The 20599-nt window shown below is 45.9% G+C and overlaps 5 protein-coding genes across 5 annotated transcripts in view; 3 read left to right on the plus strand and 2 right to left on the minus strand.

The window, feature by feature from the left end:
• Positions 1 to 20599, plus strand: part of LOC143159381 (histone H3) — a 137809-nt gene that overhangs the window by 1228 nt on the left and 115982 nt on the right. The window lies entirely within an intron of this gene.
• LOC143155720 (histone H4) lies at positions 154 to 586 on the minus strand. Its single transcript, XM_076328681.1, has one exon. The coding sequence runs from the start codon at positions 556 to 558 to the stop codon at positions 247 to 249; it is 312 nt and encodes a 103-aa protein (XP_076184796.1). The 5' UTR covers positions 559 to 586; the 3' UTR covers positions 154 to 246.
• Positions 11671 to 12425, minus strand: LOC143155721 (histone H2A-IV). The gene has a single exon (XM_076328682.1). It carries the CDS (start codon positions 12355 to 12357, stop codon positions 11968 to 11970), a length of 390 nt encoding a protein of 129 aa, XP_076184797.1. The 5' UTR covers positions 12358 to 12425; the 3' UTR covers positions 11671 to 11967.
• On the plus strand, positions 12691 to 13534 carry LOC143159276 (histone H2B 8). The gene has a single exon (XM_076335863.1). It carries the CDS (start codon positions 12726 to 12728, stop codon positions 13104 to 13106), a length of 381 nt encoding a protein of 126 aa, XP_076191978.1. The 5' UTR covers positions 12691 to 12725; the 3' UTR covers positions 13107 to 13534.
• Positions 14469 to 14968, plus strand: LOC143159272 (histone H3). The gene has a single exon (XM_076335849.1). The coding sequence runs from the start codon at positions 14497 to 14499 to the stop codon at positions 14905 to 14907; it is 411 nt and encodes a 136-aa protein (XP_076191964.1). The 5' UTR covers positions 14469 to 14496; the 3' UTR covers positions 14908 to 14968.

The following is a 20599-nucleotide window of genomic DNA, read 5'->3' on the forward strand; positions in this document are numbered from 1 at the left end:
AACTTGCCTGCCTGTTGCTTCAGGCCGGGAGGGCTGTTGGGAGGGGGACCGCGGACAGCCGGGGCTACGGGCAGCGACGGCGACAGCCCAACTGCCCCCCCCCCCCATTCCTCCCGAACCATACCCCGACCGTAATAATAAGATATGCGCATGTAAACAGTGATCGAGGCTCTTCTTTTGAAAGCGTGGGTGGCTCTGAAAAGAGCCTTTGTGTTCTGAAAGCGTAACCTATCCTAAGAACCGGGCTTAGCCGCCGAAGCCGTAGAGGGTGCGTCCCTGGCGCTTGAGGGCGTAGACCACGTCCATGGCCGTGACCGTCTTCCTCTTGGCGTGCTCCGTGTAGGTGACGGCGTCGCGGATCACGTTCTCCAGGAAGACCTTCAGCACGCCGCGCGTCTCCTCGTAGATGAGCCCCGAGATGCGCTTCACGCCGCCGCGCCGAGCCAGCCGGCGGATGGCCGGCTTGGTGATGCCCTGGATGTTGTCGCGCAGCACCTTGCGGTGGCGCTTGGCGCCCCCCTTGCCGAGCCCCTTCCCGCCCTTGCCTCTGCCGGACATGCTGTCGACACCCTCGACCCAAGCGGTGTGTGGCGGGAACGGCCGCCGGCGCCTCTCTATATTGCCAGCGGTCCGACCTGGTTGAGGACTGCGACGGGGCAGGGCAAGGGCGGGCTCTTCTCCGCGCCCTTCCCCCTGCGGGCAGGGACGTTCGCGCCATCGCCTCCGACAGGGGGCGGGGACGGGGGCGGGCGGAACAGTGCTGGCCCCGGCCCCGGCCCCGGCCCCGGCCCCGGCCCCGGCCCGGCAGACAGCCGGCCCCGCCGCCGGCTCGGCCTGGGCGCCGCGGGAGCAAATCCCCGGGGGGGGACACGCCCTCCTTCCCGCCGCGCACGGCCCGGCTTCCCGGTCCCGTCGGTGCCAGCGGGGGAGCCGGGCCCCGCCGGCCGCGGGTCTGCAGCAAAATCCAGCCAATGGGGGCGGCGGGGCCGGGAGCGCCGCTTCCCGCCCGCGCGGTGCCGCCCCGCCCGCGCTCCGCCGCCGCCATTTCGCTGCGCTCCAACAAAGGGCCGGGGGGGACCCGGAGGCCGCTGTTGTGGCGTTCTGGTCAGTCGATTTTTTCGGCTTGCGGGAAGTCACTGCGGGGTAGCGTTTCCCGTGGCATAGCCCTTTCTTTTAAGAATAATGTTGGAGCCTTGAACGGTTCCGGTATGCTGGGTTAGCAGCTTTATCGTTTCGGGAGATGTTGGTTCTTGCTCGGAGTCTGTCGGCAGCACGAGTCCACGGTGCAGAAGCTGCTGTGATGACTCCCGGGGGCACGACCGGTGTAGAAAGCCCTGAAATCCTGCGCGCGCACACACACCGTTTTACTTTTTCTGTCTTAGCATTTAAATTTACCGCGAATATATATTTGATGGTATTTTTACTTTGTTCTCGAAGGATCGCCAAATAAATGCTATTCCAAACATTCGCTCTATACCATCTCTTGCCAGGAGTTTTTCCCTGGTTAAGTATCTCTACGTGCAATACATAGGTTTTATTTTTTGTGTTTGGTTGGTCAGGTATTTGTCATTTCGTTTGATCCTCCTCATCTTTTCCCAGTTTCCTAATTACTATAATGCTTCCTGATCGTGAAAAGTTTTTGCTTGGTAATTTCATACCTCTTTCCCTTTGAGCTGTCACTTTTTTTTTCATTGTCCTTTTTCATGCCTTTTTCTTGAAAGAATTTTCTCTTTCTTTGGGGCTTTTTCCTCTCTGTAGCCTTCTAGTATGTATGTTATTTAATTCAGCTTATGTTTGGCCACCATTTTGATAAGTCTATTTTCATGTGTAAATAGCCAGCTTTGTAGTGTGTATGTCAGCCTTTATTAATATCACCCGATTTAGTTCTACAGAAATAGCAAAGATGAATTTATCTTTGCATATCAACCTTAATGTGCTGTTGGCACAGATGAAGCTCCTTGGTTTATATTAGAATCACTGTGTCTTCGCACACTATTTGTCAGTTCATTTACTGTTTGAGAAAAAAAATGATTTGATATGCAGCCTTTTTTTTTCCCCCATTTACAGGTTACAGTGTGAATAGAATACAAAAGAGAGCTCAGTAAAGCTTCTACATAACTATAAAGTGTATTCTTCCCTGCCTATTACTTCTCTCAGTATTTGCATAGGCCTTTTCCCTGGCAGTGATTAGTATGGTTTTCCCTTTATTTGTCTGGATTCAAAGGACCTCTTTTGTTCTCTTCAGGACTGCTGAAAGAATTATTTTCCCCTTGCCATCTGGCACGTTTGTTTTTAATCATGTAATTTTTTGCACATCTTTTCAATAGCTTTGCTTTCATTTCACCTAATGACTTCAAATGGTGTAGGTGTTAATACTCCTGTAGAGTATCCACTTAAACAATTTAATTCTCTTCATGTGGCTTAGTGGGAATAGGTATTCTGCCTTGCAAGCTGCCCTATTCACCTCCCATGCCTAGTGTTGATTGGCACTTTGTCAAAAAGTTGCAATCTCTTCCAGCAACCATTTCTTGCTTCTTTTTAGTTCACTAGATCTCTTTTTGTGGCATTTATTGTGCTGTTAATATTTTTTCCATGAAATTTAGCCTTTGCTTATTTTTGCATCATGCTTTCTTGATCCTCTCTATATTAGACTTCCTTAACTAATAAAGTATTCATCCTTTTCCAGGGCCTATTACTTCTTAAGAGTGACAACTCAACTGAAGAACCAAAACAGCTAACTACGTAATTTGTTCCTGACCTAAGCGATATCTTAGCTTCAAAAGGGATAAAAAACACAGATGGTCTGAAGCATGAATTTTTATTATGACTGATTTTACACAGAATCTTTGTAGATATGATAGCAATGTACAGACAGGCACATAGAATAGACTGCTGTATTACAGTATGTTTGGGTTATTTGAGGAAATGTTATTCTATATGTCATGGTTGTTAAAGTCAAGTTATGCTTACCCAATTTTATCTTTTCCACACCAAACAACAGACAGTTTAATTTTCTTGTTTTTATTTTAGCGAAATGTATGTGTGTGGTATCTTTCTAAACTTTCCACTGGCAGCTATGGGTGTAAAATAACAGTGTATATATTATTGAAGGGCACTCCTGAAAATAGACAAAAATTAAACCAAAAGGAGGGGCATACATCCTGTTTACAGGAGCTCAAACCTTTCAATGTTCTGGAAAAGAAGGAAGGAGCTCTGAGCACTCTGCATTTATTGAATTCTGGAGTAACACTTCATTTCCTAATATGACATCTTGGTCTCGTATTTTATGGCCAGCATTCATCCTTCACTCCTGGTGGTTCATTTACATGGATTTTATAACTCGGAACCAACAAGTGAGTATATGAACTACCCATTAATCATTTTTTTTTTTTTTTCCACAATTCAGCTTTTCCTATTAATCAAGACAGTATGGAGAGGGTGAAAAGTTCTGTTTTTCTCTTCCTGACCAGGCAGCATTAGTTGGAAGAGCCTTGAGCTGTCTCCCATGATGTGGGAAGGCAGCCAGGGGACGCTGGAGTGAGGGAGCAGGTTAGGTGAGGGCAGGGAGAAGTGAGAAAGAGACTACTCATTTTCCCACTCTAGGTATGTCATAGCAGATCATGGTGCTCCTCTTCCCTTCTTCATCAGCTTTCAATATCTCATCCTGCCATTCCTGCTAATGCTCCTGACCTTCCCAAAAGACAACCATCCCCTTGAGGAGGCTGTTGAATAATGTGAATTTCAAAATTTGTTTTCTCTTCAGTGATCTACTTTTCTTTGGGGTTTTGAGGAAAAGTGTTTAGTTGTCATTTGAAGGAGCTGCTGATCTCTCAGTAGATCTGCCAGCACATGTATTTTCAGTTCATTAGGAGAACTGATATCAACTTAGAAAGTCTCCGTGGTGTGTTTTTTAAACCAGCCAAAAAGATAGTGACAGAAATGTTACAATTTGGAGATATAAATTTGCTTCACCTCCTAAAGTAGTAGCTTGTGATAAATGTGCTATTTTACTTATGTGAGAAATTTGTGAGGGAAAGGAATAAAACTGCATCACATTCTCAGGGAAATGTAAGTGTTCTCAAAGTATCATCACAGGAAATGTAGAAGTCCAGGTAAACAGGGAAATGTATTTTTGCCTACAGTAACGATCAACATGATGAAAACATTACAGAAGTTGTCTCAGTCATTGAAAATAAAGAAGCTATTGTTGTAAGTTGCATCACAGATTTGTTAATTAAATCACAAGCAAAATTAATGCTCTGTGCATCCTACTCATATGGAGACTCCAAGCTGTCAATCTCTGCCCAGGCCATCAACCTACACCTCTGCACAGGCCACCTGAAAGGAAACTGAAGACAGGCCCATCAGCATTACTGGTGGTTATCCCCTCAATATAAAGTAGAATCCCACATTTTGCACCTGACAGCTCAATGTGCCCCTAAATTACTGCTGGACTGCCTGAGTTTTGGTCAGCTCAACCCTAGTTTCCATTCTCATTCACCTGGACTAACCTGATGGACCTGGCACCTGGACTGACTGCTCCCCATGGGTCTGTTTGCCCCAGGGCACAGCAGGATTTCTTCTGGGGTGTGTATTTACCTCCAGGCTCTACTTGCAACTGTGTGCTGAAGGACACCACTGGTGCATTCAAAGTTGCTTTTCTCCAGGTGGAAGCTGGAAATCCTTACGCGGCATGGATCGTGGCAGCTTCTACCCCAGGAACAGGGGGGTCCATCTCTGACGGAGCTTTATAAACCTCACTAAAATCATACATGTGTTTATTAATTACTGACACTTAAAAGTGTCACCTTTTCATGCATTGGTGTGTTTATGCAGTAACCCTCAGTTGCCCTTGCTGGTTATCCCCAAACTCACAGAGATGGACAAGGGATAGCTTGGGCTGAAAGAAGAAAAAAAAAAAAAAAAAAAGCAAGCACATAGAAGAAAGTTACAAAGTCCTTTACAAGGTAATGACCTATTTTTTCCTCTTGTTTTTTCAATGTGTAGTAATTAAATATTAATCTTATTAGTATTATCTTGATAATGAATATCCTATGCTGCTGTTGTTCTGTATGATACTGTCCTTTTACACCTCCAGTGTGTTGTATGTGCATGCCTGCACGCAAACACATGCACGCATCTAGTATGAAATTTTCTGTTCAAATCCCTCCCACCTAAAAAAGTGTTAGAGCTGCTCTGATGCAGCTGCAAGGTCCTTCAGCAGTTAGCAATCTGTACACACACAATGAGTGCCTACGACTAGCAACTAATGGGAACTTCACTGCCTATAGAGGCATGTGGACTTGGACTTCTGGATCACAATGGATGGTGCCAAATCAAACCATCCTTTTGGTGATAAACAAAATCTCCATTTGCCTGACCTGCAACAATGCTCTTGCCATGACCTTTACAGCATACACATCTTGGGCTCTCCACGCTTTAGGTGTTTTGGATGTTGTTAAATGAAAATAAACTTCAGCCTTCTCATTTATTAACTTTTTTTTTTTGACCATAGTTTTCAGTTTCACTGCCTGTCCTCCTGCCCCTGATCCCTGACCCAGTCTTCAGAACTGCCTCACCATCTTCCAGCTTCACTGCACCCTCCAGGTTGATCCTAACAAAAAAATCCTCCTACAACAGAAAACAGTAACTAACTAACTAACTAGCTTGTTCAATGGTCAGAAGTACTAAAATAATTTGAATGTCAAGAATCACCAGAAGATGAACAGAGAGCAAACCAGAGATCTTTGTACCATTGTAGCATTGTGTGAAATAGTTGCAGCTTGAGTGCTGTGCACATTTATGGCCTCTAAATCAAAAAAAGGTGTAATGCAACTGGAAAAGAAAGTTCTGAGAAAAGTGATAAAGATGATTAAAGGGCTAAAATGGCTTCCCTACTAAGGATACTAGGACACCTTCAGAACGGAGACAACTACTGGGTGAGGATGTTCTTACTTATCTTCTTTACGATCTATAAGGTCAGTGACTAAATCTATCAAATTTAGTGAGGTCCAATCTAATTATAAAGTTAGCTACCAACCAAAAGGTTACTGAGGCCGGAAGAGCTGCCTAACTATCATAGGCGGTTTCCTTAAGTAAATGGACTCCTTATCTCTATAGGCTTTTTCAAGATGATAGAGAAGAGCAGAAGATGGTGAGTGAAAAGGTGAGGACGGAGCCATATCTCTCCTCTGTAGAAATGAGTTTTGGAGTACACAGCTGCTGGCATAACTGTGAGCACTTCCTAACACTGGTGTTAAATAGATCTCATCTCTTAAAGACTTCTACGCAGATCCCTGGTGGTGTCAACTGCCATTCAATTACATGCATTTGTTGAGGATCAGTTTTATTTTTCTCATAAGGTCAAAAAAAGCTCCAATAAACAATCCCCCAACACAAACAAAAAAACCATTCTCCCTCCCCCCCCCCCCCCCCCCCCCCGGCGCCTATTCATTTAACTGTATTTTCAGGGATTCCAAGTTGCTTAGTGTCCTGGTTTGCACAGATATTTCCATGGTTCTCTCACAAACTACTTGAGGAGGCAATAGAGGAAGTTCCACAGCAGGAAGAAGCTGCAGTGTCTGTAGAAAGAGGGAAGGACTTGTTTTCTATTTGAAATCCCTCCCCACATGCCAAGAGCAATATCGTTCATATGCACAGTGCAGAGACTTGAAATAATCGAATTCTTGAAGAGGTGAGATATAGAAATACCATCTGCAGAAGAGAAAGGTTTATCTGCATCAGCCTAATTAGTATGGTAGGGTTGTTTCTGCACCATGCAGTCATGCATCAAGTTTTCTAGGACAAAATGAACAAGGGGAGAAATGCTCTAATGATCTCAGGCTCCTTACAGAAGCAGTTGATCAAGCAGGACGGTCTGTTGCTCTCTCAGCAGTGAAGTTTGCAGAATCAAATTAAGTGTTTCTAACAAAGCAAGCTGGAGCCCCGACTGCCCCTTGTGTTTTCTTTACCCTGGGCAGCAGCCACAGTATAAATAAAGCACGGTTAAAATAAAACCAACAGTCGATGCAGGAAACACTGGAGGTATTCAAAACGCAGGCTGGTTTTAACAGCAGCCAGGGCGGGGTGCTCACCCCCTCACCGCGGTGTCATTCAGCAGATTCACCTTCCCTGCCTGCGGATTAACGAAATGGAAACGACTCGGGGAGGAGAGGGGTGGGGGTGGCGGAGAAGGTAACCGGGGGGAGAGAGGGGGAGGGAGGGCAAGGAGCAGGAGGAGAAGGAGGAGGAGGGGAGGAGGAGGAGGGAAGCTCCTTCCCGGGCGGGATTGGTCAGAAATTGCTGCAGCGGGGGCGCAGCGGCGCCGGGCGGGCGGTGCCTGGGGCCGTCCCGGGCAGCGCCTCCCCGCCGCGCTCCGGCAGCTGCGGCCGAGCCTCAGCTGCTTTGCGGTGCTGGGGGGGGAAGGCCCCGAGGCCGATCGATTCCCCCGTTACTCAGCTGTGCCACAGTAATAGTAGGGAGAATCTGCGAAGAGAAAGACGTCCAAGGAATTACCTGCGGTTTACGGCAATCTACTGTTAATGTTATATACACTCAGAGCATTTATTGTTACCGGCAAATGCAGGTTTCTGCTGTGTTTCTACAGCTATAATGCAATTGGCTTTCAGACTTCAATTCTGTCATTCAAATTTCCTGAATGTCAGCATCAGTGTCTCTGAAATTTTGCGAATGGAGGCATGTGAGTTTCTTCCATGTTTACCAATGTCTAAAGTGATCCTGTACTGTGTATCTGAGAGAAATAAGCAATAACATCAATAGCTTTTTTTTAACCTCATCTGGTGTCTAAGCAGGCCTGTTTTCAAGGAAATACAAAAATAAATTACTGATGATATTACTCAAAAGGTTTTATACATTACACCAGATTTGTAAGAGATTCCTACTTGATCGTATTGTGGTTTGCTATGTACGGTTGCAGAAAGGTACTAAAGGAACTAAATATTTGAGTGAAGGGGTTAAAGTAATTTATGAATAGACCTGTAAATGTTTAACCTTTGTGTAGACTGTTACATAAATGTTCAAATAAATTTTACAAAGAACAGCCCACAGTTGGAGATACCCTCAGTAGCAGGCAAATAATTCCATTCACTTTTGTAGGCAAATGCTCCAACCTGCCTACATTTTTTGTAAATACAGTAGCCTAAAGCAACTTCTCCTCCTGAAAGGCAGGGGGATAAAACAACAGCAACAACAACAAAAAAAACCACACCTTCCTCTACGACTGTGGAAGACTGCTTAGTACCAAGGGAGCTTGGGCAAGGACTTTATGCTCTCTGCAGTCAGGTCATTACAGAGCAATCAAGCATAGTCTTTTTCAAGAAAAACACGAGTAAGACTTTTTGAAGGAAAAGAACATTTAAGGACTTTTCCCATACACTGTTGTCACTATGATAAAGTTAACGAAATGTGAATGTTCTTTTACCACTTCACTCTATTCTACATGTTTGTCTGCATACTTGGGAAAGTTTCTGCAACTGAGCATGCGTTTTGGTTTTGTTATTTGGGTTTTCTATATTACCTTGCATATTATCTTCTAGTGTTTTATGGAAAAACAGAAAAATATGAAGTAACTACAGGTTAATTAACAGTCTTTGGGAGAAGGCTATCTGAGAGATTGCACTAGCTATGCTATAGCAAGTACTTTAAAGCATATGGATATGTTTTGTGTGGACTTAAAGGTCAAAAGTAATTTAGGTCATCTATGACACTAAATGTTTTTTCGTGACCACCATCATCTGTGATGCACTGTTCTCAAATCTAAAGCCTTCCTCTATGTAGAGATCTGTTTGAGAACTTAGGCAGTCTGAATAGTTGGAAAGAAATTTGGGGAAGGATCCAGATTAATTAGAAATTCAGCATCTGAACTGAAATAAAATACTTGTAATTAAAGAAAACTTTTTTTAAGTCTCATCTGTCACTACTTAAGTAAATAGGTGTTATACTCCAATTCTCTCTTCTATTTTAATATATATAGGACTTTTATTAACTATGGTGTGCCGACAAGATATGTTCATTTATAACAAGCATAGTGACACGAGGTAGAAAAAGATATTGCCTTTCTGCATTAAATGTGGATGGCTGGTCAGGAGAAACAAGGAAGAGGAACCATATGCAGTAACTGTAGGAAAATATTCCAGTCATATTTTAGCTGAAGAAAAAGAGGATTTGGTATACAGAACTCATCGGTTTGCCTGTACTAATAAAAACATGCTAAAAACTATTGTGAAAATACTGTTGATGGCATAGAAAACAGAACATTAGTCAAACTGTTATGAAAGGAATCTGAGCTCTTTATATGCACCATCTCAAGGGGGAGACATGGCTAGAAAGGCAGAGAGCAAAATGGTAACTTTTGTGATTTACCATTACTGAATGTAACTAGTTTCTAGGGAAGATAATAGAAAAAAAATACTTTAGTCTAGATTTCAATCTGTCCATATCTCATTTGAAAATAAAAATGTTAGAATGCTTGTGTTTTCGAGTGATTTTTCAAACATCAGTGGGGGAAAAAACCCTCCTTTCCTAATTTCTAAGAGAAACAACACAGACCCACTTCCTTCTCAGGCACTTCAATGTGAACGTTGGTCCTGAAAAGAGAGAAACGCTGCCTACTTACAGCGTGTTTCCGAGGGCAAAAATGAAACCCAGGAGGCCTCTCTTTCAAAACATGGGATTTTCAAATGGCCCAATCAGGACCTTCTACAAATCAGTCCTCTGCTTCAGATCTGCGCAATCTCTTCCCCCCGTACTAAATATCCACTGATAGAAGGTTATTTTACTTAATATACTACATAAAAGAAACTGAGATTATTAAACAAAAAATAATCCTCAAATGTTTTAAACCTAGTTCTAAGCCTAAACATTAGTAGCCATGCTGAAAAAGTCCATCTCTGAGTAGTAGATGATCAATACCTAGTACTATTTCTTTCAACAAGACAGGGCTGATAAAAAGGAAAAAAAAAAATCCTCTGCCCGTTTCGAGGGAAAAAAAACAAACCACCCCACTTGAAGATTGTGTAAGAAGCAAGTATTGTTTAAAACCAGCCCCGCGATTCTCATCTTGTTTCCAAGCAACACTGCAGCCGGGTACTCCTGTGTTACCTCCCTCTGCTTGAAAAACATTTTCGATTAACACATTGCCGCAATGACTCACTCCTCTGCCTCCTGAGGGAGGACGCTGCAAAAAGCAGCACAGTTTTCCTCTCCTTGTTTCTCAAGGGGCACTTTTAAAGAACAAAGAAAACACCCTCCCAGCCCTCAGGCAGCCTCATTCGGAAACTCCCAGCTCCCGGCGGCGCATTCCTGGCTCCTCTTCGGGCAGTTTTGTTTTCTTCCGCATAAAACACTACTGAATGAAAAAAGAAACAAAAGCCTGTTTTATCTATATCTGCCTAACAAAGGAGGGAATGCGGTGTCCCTTACAGTGGAACAAAAAAAATTAATCTGTTCCGAGGAAACACAAAGGGGAGAGGAGCCTTTGCCGTCTTCCAGCAGGGCGGACTCCCCGAGGCACCAATGGAGGAGAGGCTCCTCCCTATAAATACTAACCTCTCGCTGATTATCTTTATTTATACCCCCCTGACAGTCCCCCTCCCTTTTTGAAACCTGTCTCTGACCACGTCCGAGGCTCTGCCCGCCGCTCCGGCCCCCACTATCCACGAAGCCGAAGGCGGCGGCGGGCGGCTCCAAAGCCCGCGGGCCCCAGCGCCACCGAGCTGATCGCTGAGGCCGTGACCACCTCCAAGGAACGCAAGGGTCTCCCACGCTCAAGAAGGCCAAGGCAGCGGCAAAGAGCCCTAAGAAGCCGGCGGCCGCCACGGCCAAAAGCCCCAAAGAGGTGACTAAGGCTGCCAAGCCCAAAAAGGCGGCACCGAAGAGCGTTGCCAAGCCGAAGAGGGCAGGGCCCAGGAGGCGATACTGTAAGAGGAAAGGATACGTTTGCAGATAAACCCAACAGCGCTTTTAAAAGCCACCCACGGTGTCAGAAAGAAAAAGAACTGAAACGTCAGTTCAAGTCTAGACTGGTGCACGATGAGCCCCTGCCGCCCGCACATGTGACTTTCCGTAGCGCTCCTATACGAACTCACACGCTATGGAAAAGTAGACATTAGCCTGTTTTAACTCGTGATCCTCCATTACGATTTCCACCACCCCCACCCCCCATCACTTACTCAGAATGGCCGACGCTGACCTTTGGAAACAGTCCCGGGTTAGTTACGGGACAGCACGCCCGTGAAGCACTTACAATTCTGTCACTACTGCCTGAAAGCCGTTAGACGGCAAGCTAGCATAAAAGGGAACCTCGCGAGGCAGAACAACAAAGCAGCCGCTACAGCACAAGGCGCTTGGACGCCGTTTCCACCCCCGAAACAGGGTCAGCAGCGGCTGCGCCGGGAGGAAAGCGCGCCCCACCCCGCCCCGGGTTTGAAATCCGCGCGCTCCCCCCGGATTGGCCGGCGGCGGCCACGCCCCTCGCCACGGGTGGGCACGGAGACCCCGCCCCAGCCCACCTCCGCCGGGATTAACGGTTCTTTCCCCCCCCCCCCCCGCCCGCCCCCCGAAACCACGGAGCGGCAGGCACCGAGCCCGCCCTTGCCGTGTTCTCATCTACTCTCCTTACACCACGCTGCGGTGACCGATCAGTCATCAATCTGAAATGCTGCCTTTTATTGATTTTTCAGAAAAGTAGAACCGACAGACGTTCACATAAATGCGTTAGCTCCTCGGAGAAAAAAACGCGGGAACCTACACCGACCAGCAAAACAGTTAGAGCTATACATAGAAGGCATTTATGCTTCAGAAAGCTTCCCTCTACGTCTAAAAAATTTCCAGATGTATCAAAATACACTGTGTGCGGAGAAGCGAGTATTTGGAGGCCCAGGTGTTCCTGCTCTTTCTGGGAAGATGTGGGTGGCTCTGAAAAGAGCCTTTGGGTTGTTGAGGAGAGTTTTACTTGGCTTTAGCCTTGTGGCTGTCGGTCTTCTTGGGCAGCAGCACGGCCTGGATGTTGGGCAGCACGCCGCCCTGCGCGATGGTCACCTTGCCCAGCAGCTTGTTGAGCTCCTCGTCGTTGCGGATGGCCAGCTGCAGGTGGCGGGGGATGATGCGCGTCTTCTTGTTGTCGCGGGCCGCGTTGCCCGCCAGCTCCAGGATCTCGGCCGTCAGGTACTCCAGCACGGCCGCCAGGTACACCGGGGCGCCGGCGCCCACCCGCTCCGCGTAGTTGCCCTTGCGCAGCAGCCGGTGCACGCGGCCCACGGGGAACTGCAGCCCGGCCCGCGACGAGCGCGACTTGGCCTTGGCCCGCGCCTTCCCGCCCTGCTTCCCGCGGCCCGACATAGCCTCAGATTAAAGTTTAAAAAAGAAAGAAAAAAAAAAAAAAGCCTACAGAAAAGACTAAAAAAAGCTGCGAAAACAGAAAAAAATGCAGCGAGAGCTGCCACCCCGCCTTTTTATCCCTTCTTTCTGGGGTTCGGTGGGACTTCTGATTGGCGGAGGCTGCGATTGTGAAGTTAACCAATGGGAAGACAGATGAAATAGCGACCAATCGGAGGTGCTGGATGGTTTGACATCACGAACCCGGATTGTCCAATAGCCAAGAACAGCCTTGAGTCATCTCATTTGCATACCGTCCCTATAAATACGGGGGTCGCTGCCATTGTATTTACGTCGTTCCTGCGGTAGACAGGTAGTGACAGACTTGTAAAATGCCGGAACCAGCTAAATCCGCTCCTGCTCCGAAGAAGGGCTCCAAGAAAGCCGTCACCAAGACGCAGAAGAAGGGCGACAAGAAACGTAGAAAGACTAGGAAGGAGAGCTACTCGATCTACGTGTACAAGGTGCTGAAGCAGGTGCACCCCGACACGGGCATCTCGTCCAAGGCCATGGGCATCATGAACTCCTTCGTCAACGACATCTTCGAGCGCATCGCCGGCGAGGCCTCGCGCCTGGCGCACTACAACAAGCGCTCCACCATCACCTCGCGGGAGATCCAGACGGCCGTGCGGCTCCTGCTGCCCGGCGAGCTGGCCAAGCACGCCGTCTCCGAGGGCACCAAGGCCGTCACCAAGTACACCAGCTCCAAGTAGGGCGTCTCGGATCGTCAGTTTTAACCCAAAGGCTCTTTTAAGAGCCACCCACATATTCAGTAAAAGAGTCGTTCACTGATTCGGTTCGGTGAGTGGTACTTGTGTTTAGCGCTGCTTTAGTTCCCCGGCTAGGGCGTGCTGTTCAATAGTAGGAAAAATCTTTGTCGTGTTAAGGCGCCGGGAATGGTTTGGGTCGTCTTGTATGTGCCCTACCCCGACTGTTCATCGGGCAGGTCTGTAAAAAGATTGTTAAGCACCTAATCAAGTTCTAAGGCTATTAAAGTTTTCCTTCCTCGTTTTAGAGTAATTATCTCGGCTCTAGTTTTTTAGTTTAGTACAGAGAAATATGCACGGCAGTGTTTAGTTAGGGTGTTTTGGTTTTTCCCCCCTGTCGTTCCAAAATGAAATAAAGCAGGTTTTTCGGGTTTTGTTGTTGTGTTGGGTTTTTTGCTTTTTTTTTTTAACAATAACAGCCTTATTCCAGTGCAGTTTATAGCTTTTCTAATAAAATGTCGTCGCCCCCTTTAAACATCAGCTGTCGTTCTCGAACGACTTGGCCGCAAGCCAGAGCGGCTTGTTTACTCAGGGAGCTCCATCGGGATTAGTCTGTGTATGTCTGATATTTGGAAGGTAATGTTTCATGAAATTTATCACGCCGTGCACTGCAGAAGTGAAATGGTATAGAGAAAAAGAATTCTATTAGTCTCAGAGATCTCGTATGGGGAAGCAGCGTAGTTTTTTTCTGTCGCCTTTTTAGTGGAGAATAAGCGCGGCAGAATAAAGAGGTTCCTCGTAAGCCTTTAGGTGACAACGTAATATGAGAATACAAGTAAAAAATAAGGGATGCTTCAAAAAAAAAAAAGTGAATGAGAGCGCTTCATCGAACTTCAGGTGGCGCAGGATGCGCAGGGAAGGCCGGTTTTTCGAACAAGCCTTTCGCAAGGGGGCTGAAATCCCGGCTGCCCGGGACAGAGGCGGCGGTCAAAGCGTCTGCTGCGGCGCCGGAGTGAAAACCCCGCGTCCGCTGGCGGGGTACCGCTGTGGCAGAGCGCGCCGCCGCTGCTGCTGCTGCCGCTGCTGCTGCTGCCGCTGCTGCTGCTGCCGCCGGCGGCGGCCCCGCTCGGCGGGGCAGAGCTGGGGGATAAGGGAAGCGAGAGCGCCGCCGCCTCCAGCGGGGGAGGGGCTGCGGAGCGGGAAGCGGCCGTTACCAACCCCCGCCCCCCCCGCCCGCGCCGGACGGCGGGCTTTTCAAATCCTTCCCGTTGTCCAATGGAATTTGCGCCTTCCCGCCAGCCAATCACAGGGCGGCGACGGCTATAAATGGCGGGCCCCGCGGCCAGCGTTCGCAGAGGGGTTGGTCGCTCAGTGCTGTGGAGCTGTTCCGGGGACGATGGCGCGCACGAAGCAGACGGCGCGTAAGTCGACGGGCGGGAAGGCGCCCCGCAAGCAGCTGGCCACCAAGGCGGCCCGCAAGAGCGCGCCGGCCACGGGCGGCGTGAAGAAGCCGCACCGCTACCGGCCCGGCACGGTGGCGCTGCGCGAGATCCGGCGCTACCAGAAGTCGACGGAGCTGCTGATCCGCAAGCTGCCCTTCCAGCGCCTGGTGCGCGAGATCGCGCAGGACTTCAAGACCGACCTGCGCTTCCAGAGCTCGGCCGTGATGGCGCTGCAGGAGGCGAGCGAGGCCTACCTGGTGGGGCTCTTCGAGGACACCAACCTCTGCGCCATCCACGCCAAGCGCGTCACCATCATGCCCAAGGACATCCAGCTGGCCCGCCGCATCCGCGGCGAGCGCGCTTAAGCTTCTAGCAAACGGATCTTTCAGACTATCGAAAACCCAAAGGCTCTTTTAAGAGCCGCCACATGGCCACTGAAGAGAGCTGTAAACTCTTGGTTCTGTGTGGGTTAGGAAGCGATGCTTCCCTGTGTTTTTCGGGTAGCTTTACAGCGACCAAGAACCTGTATCTCTTAAAGTAAGTACCAAACAAAATGTGTTGAGTCATGTTTCGACGGGGTTGAAAAGGATCCTGACCGTAGCAAAACAGCACGGTGTGGTAAACTCTTGCTGAGGTGGTCGTGCTAGGACAAAAATCCGTTTAGGGTGAAAAATTGTTTATACGTTTATTCAGAGAACTTGCTGTTTAGGTGTTAAGGAAAAACTCGTAATCTTGGGCTTTCCCCTTCTGAAGGAGAAGGAAGATCCAGCTCTAAAAGACTTGTGTATGTACATTTTTTTTCTGTTTGGCTATGTGTCTTAAAAGCATTCGTACAAACTCGTTGAATTCGTAAAGGTGACTCTTTACAGAACTCCGCTTTCTCGATTAGAGAAGGTGGATTCAGAGGTAAGTATATTGTAAACGCCTCTTGTTGTGCTGCGTTTACTTAACGTTCTTATAGTAACATCATTACGGTTTCTTGTCCCAACAGGAATATTGTTTTCCTTTCCAGATCCTTTTTTTTTTTTTTGGGGGGGGGGGGTGGGGGTGGGTGGGTGTGCTTCTGAAGGCGCAAGAATCCTTTCCCGCCTTTCCAGGAAAGGCGCTCCGTCGGTAGTTTTCTCAGTGCTTTATCACTCGTGGTCTGATTGTCCCTGTCGTGAGCGACGTCCCCCGGGCATCTTCAGCCTTTCTCAAGCACTTCTAGTTTATTCCCGAGATGATAAATGTTGTGTTTCCAGAGAGAGCCGCGGGTAGGGCGGTGGCAAGGGTAACTTCTGCGACTCCCGCTTTCAAAAGAGGTGTGCTTTCTGCGGGTGTCTTCTCTGGGACACACTCGCGGCGTCCTCGATGGTTCTGGGTATCCCGTCTGAATGATTGGAGACGCCCATTTGGATAAGTTTTCTTTATCGGTGTTTAGGGTCCCGGAAATATTTGCTGAACTGAGCACAGGGGAAGTGTTTTCCAAGGAGTATTAGCGATTAAAAACTTAACATCGAGATCAGAATTATTGTTAAGCGGAGGCTCTTCCCTATCCGTCACATTCGGTGATTTTTGTTAACCTACCTGGAAAACGGGTTTTCTCCCTGACTGTGAGTTCAGCTGCACAGCGCCTTGCCCTCCTATTTAATAGATCTGTAGTTAGCGCCTGAAAGATGTAGATTTCCAAAACTATCTCTGACTTTCCGTCGCCTTTCAGTTTTTTTGTATATGCTGCAGGCCGTTTTATGTAATTTGGGGAGCTTGCTGTTCCATTGAAATATTGGAAATAAAGTCTTTGGTTTTTCAGTGCTACAAATCAGTAGCTGTGCCTTTAAGAAGCGGTTGGACTGAGTTGAATACAGCTTTCATTTAAACTTAGAAAAAAGGAGTCAGGGAGAATTGCTTAGAGGAAATATTTCTTTTGGAAAGCCTAAAACTGCAAGACTCTTGCTTCTCTGTTAATTGCTGATATGCTTCATCTTAGGGAAATGTTCCTTTCTCTGTGTCAGGAACTTGGACTCTGCAGCAAAATCTGACCAATCAAGTGCCTCGACACACCATTTTCTTTCCCTTGTTTTTCTTACTTTCAGCCATTTTCTGTTACTTAACCTCGGAGGGGGAAAAGGGAGGGGGGGAAGGTATCGGGAATAGTATTTTGGGAATTAAGATATCCTATGTGACTTATTTCCCCCCCCCGTTTGTTCATTGACATAGGATTTGTGTTTTTCAGAACAGATTTTTTTCGGTAGATGATTATCAGTGTGATTGCAGAAATGACTTGGTGAAAGCAAACTCATTTCCTGTTACTGTGTGATATCGAGAGATCTATTTATTTATGTTTATATATGTTTATAATAAAATTATTAATAATTAAGTGAAATAGCTGTTTTTAATACTTCATATAGTGGATGTTTAATATCTTATATAAGTCACAGGTCAGAATTTCAGCAGAAGTTTGGGTCAAAAATGATGCTTTTTTGCATGTTCAAGAAATAAATTATTTTTGAGGAATGAGAAAGGGAAACAGTTTTTATTGGTCTTAATCTCTATAATTTTTCTTCTACTCTTTTGAAGACCTTGGCCTGTTTTAATAAATGTAGTATTACTTGGACTCGGAATTCTGAGAGTTGCGTGCTTGAATCATAAAAAGCACTAACACTCCATCAGCTGAGAAGGAAACAGACGTGTAAGGGCTTTTGCGGGAAGGGTGAGCTTATATGAACCCTAAATTATAATGCCTAAGTCTGAAGTAGTTTTGGGGTAAAATACATTATGAAAGGACACTAATAATAACCTACCATAGCTTGTCCTAGTGGATCAGGCTAGCGATTAGGAAGAATTTCCTATGTGGATTTTGAAGTCTGTAACAGCTGCAGATGGTTGTAGTAGTGATACAGGGAACAGTGGTAGACTGATTATAGCTTATACAGTGGGCTTTCTCTTCCCTCCTTATACAAGCGATAAATCCTATCTGGAACTGTATCAGTTTGCATACGGTGTTGAATCACTTAACTACAAAAGAGCAGCAACAAAAATCCTAAATCAGATGTTGGTCGGGGGAAAAAAAAAAAATCCTTTCATAAGGTATGAATAAGAGCTGATATCAAGAATATTTAATTAAGTTGGGGGTTTTGAGCAAAGATAAATTACTTAAGGAATTGATAGAGATCTTGCAGTTGCTATAAAATTCAGAGAAAACCTGAGCATCAGTGAAGTCGTCTACAGAATAGATCCTGGAAGGTATTTGCTAAAACAAAAAAACCCAAAACCACCACGAATGAGAAATAAAACTGAATTTGCCATAGACAGTTTATTAGATGTAACATTTCTTTAGTCTAAGACACACACAAGTGACTTAGTGCAAGATTTCCTAACTCAAAGTGGGAGTAAAAGTGTGGAGGCTCCTCTGCTACCAGCAAGGTCCAGCAGCATTTCTGTGCTTTTTGCAGGAGAGCCTGAGCTAATGAATGCTGCCAGGTAGGAGCCGGCTGTGCGCAAGACCAGTGTGCTGACTAGCTGAGGGCTGGTTTGCAAACTGCTGGTGCTTAGCCCTGTGTGGCTGTTGGCAATCATGTAAGGTGCTTTTGCAGGTGACTTTAGATGCTCAGTGAGATATTTTTGGCTAAGATTGTTTCTGGCTCTTTAGCTGTCCTCCATGAGTGATCTGGCACTGTTTGTACGATTTGGCTCAAATCACTGCTTGAAAGAATGTACTTCCTATCAGTCCAAGGGGTAAGATAGAGCCTAACTACCGAGGTTCTAGTGAAATACTTCCTTTCATGAGAAACATATAACAGAAGGTCTGATGAAAGCATCTTTCTAGAACAAAAAAATTTAAATCGGCCCTACTTGACACTTATTAGTTTCTGAACAGGTATATCCATATGAAAAAAAAAAAAAAAAACCAGGTGAGGCTTTCATTTGAATTAACTATTGCAATGTAAAAACTTTGTAAACGTGATATGGTGGCTTCCATGCAAGCCAGTATGTAAAGGTAAATCCTAAACATCCTATCACATTCTTCTCACTTGCAAATCCCTCTTCAGTGCTGCCTCACAAGTGAATCACCTGTTGATTACAGTCTTCAGTAGTCACAAACAGTGAAGTCTGAGCTCAGCCAGCCTCAGCTCTCCTACCAGCCTGGGTAGTACTGCCTTGCTGCATCCTTTCTTCTCTCCCACTTTCAAGTCATGTTGTATCTTCATCTGGGTATAAGCATCTTTCAGGCTGTAAGTGTACAAACATCACTGTCGCAACAGTATGAACATTTACAGAGTTCATATCATATATAGGTGAGCTTTAGGAAGTACTGTTTGTCAGCTACTATGAAGTGATATTCAAATGGGAAGCTCTATTCTTGGCAAAGCTGTTACTGAAGTAAAAATGACTAATAACAAAAAGGCAACCTACTCAAGGAACATAATATATAAAACAATGCAAACCAAAAACAAATTTGATAAAACCAGCTGGTCGTTGAAAACTGTAACCTCAATTTGATACCTTGGCTTTGAAAGGCAAACTCTTCTAACTATAAAATGGTGTTAGTGTTCTGTATATTGTAAAAGATGCGTTGCCCTAGAAGTTCTAACACAGGGTCCAACAAGCATTTCCATGCCTTTTAAAAAGTTAGGAAAATATAGCATGGTATAGACCACAAAGAACTGTAGCAGGTACTGCTTGCCAGCACATAAAGTTTTTTGTAATGTGAAAGTCCAGGAGATGAGACATTCCTAGCCTCTTTAATATCTCTTATCCACGGACAGTTATTGCTTATAGAACAGCACTGTGGGAAAGTCCCTAAGCATCCAGGTTGCAGTCTGCGTGAAAACTCTCACCTCCCACTGTAGCAGTGTCCTAATGTCCTAGGTGACAGTAGAGAGCTGCAGTGTGCAGCAGTATTAAAAAGGATGTCTTCCTGATTTTTGGTGAATGCTTTACTCTTCTGTAGTTGCTAAACTCTGAAGCTTTAACTTCTCTCAGAAAAGAGTGGTGGCCTTTACCACTCCGGTGAGTACTCATACAACATTAGTAACTGAAACAGTGAGATGTGAAAAAATTCACATTTGTCCAGAAATGTGGAAAAAAACCCAACCCTAAAAACCAACAAAAACCCAAACAAACCATACATATTCCCAGAACTCTGGAAATAAGTAGTATATGCAAGCACCAGAAATAAGAGCAGAATACTTGTAAGTATGGAGGGTGTCAATTACACCTAGATAGTAGGTAATCAAGATCCTGAAATATCTACCTGCAGCTTGTGTGGGACACCCAGGCTGTGAAAACAAAGCACAGCATAAAACAGGGGACAGTATAAACTAGAGCAATGGAGAGAAGATGAGAGGAAGATAACGATCAGTCCTGCACAAATAAGGCATTCAGCTAGGGAGACAACAGTTGGTGAGTAAATTCTAATGGTCACAGAAGTGGTAGAGGTTGGAGACGCAGAAGAATAGAATTGCTGTTAACTTCTTTGAATGGCCTCTTGTACAGTTTAGATGAGCACGTTGTAGCCTCCTCCCTGGAAACCAGGTTTCCCCCTCCCTGGAAACCTGCTGAGGGGTCACAGCAAGCATTCCTTGTCCTGCCTGTCCCTGCAAGCAACACTGGCCTGCCCACTTGGAAACTTACCTGGTGTTTTGCATGTGTGTGTGTTTTAGGATGCAGAGTGAAATCACTTTTGCTTTAAAATAAAAATGCCTTCCCTTCCTTGTATGTTCTTGCACTGAGCTTTGCTGCAGCACATCAGTATTTAGGTGGTGTGGGGTTTTTTTTGTTTTCCTCCTTTTTTCCTCTCCTTTTTCTTAACATCAGTTAATAGTTAATCATAGAGAAGGAACAATTTGTATTATCCAGCTTCCAGGCAGTGGTAGTGTACGGCTTCAGTTCCAGAACTGATTCCCTGTCTTGCAGGTTTTTTTACCCCCAAGCTCTGTGACAAGTTGCCAGCACAGGACTGGGAAGATGCTAAAGAAAATATGTTACTGGGCTTGATCACCCCATCTTCATGGTCAAAGACTGTACTATACTGGGCTGTGTCTTCTGTTCTGAAGCCACTGATGCACATGTGGAAAT

Source organism: Aptenodytes patagonicus, chromosome 1, assembly GCF_965638725.1.
Source record: "Aptenodytes patagonicus chromosome 1, bAptPat1.pri.cur, whole genome shotgun sequence".
Lineage (NCBI taxonomy): Eukaryota > Metazoa > Chordata > Aves > Sphenisciformes > Spheniscidae > Aptenodytes > Aptenodytes patagonicus.

Excerpts from the sequence above, each read along its gene's own strand:
- LOC143155720 (XM_076328681.1), bottom strand. The coding sequence starts at position 558 with ATGTCCGGCAGAGGCAAGGGCGGGAAGGGGCTCGGCAAGGGGGGCGCC.
- LOC143155721 (XM_076328682.1), bottom strand. The coding sequence starts at position 12,357 with ATGTCGGGCCGCGGGAAGCAGGGCGGGAAGGCGCGGGCCAAGGCCAAG.
- LOC143159276 (XM_076335863.1), top strand. The coding sequence starts at position 12,726 with ATGCCGGAACCAGCTAAATCCGCTCCTGCTCCGAAGAAGGGCTCCAAG.
- LOC143159272 (XM_076335849.1), top strand. The coding sequence starts at position 14,497 with ATGGCGCGCACGAAGCAGACGGCGCGTAAGTCGACGGGCGGGAAGGCG.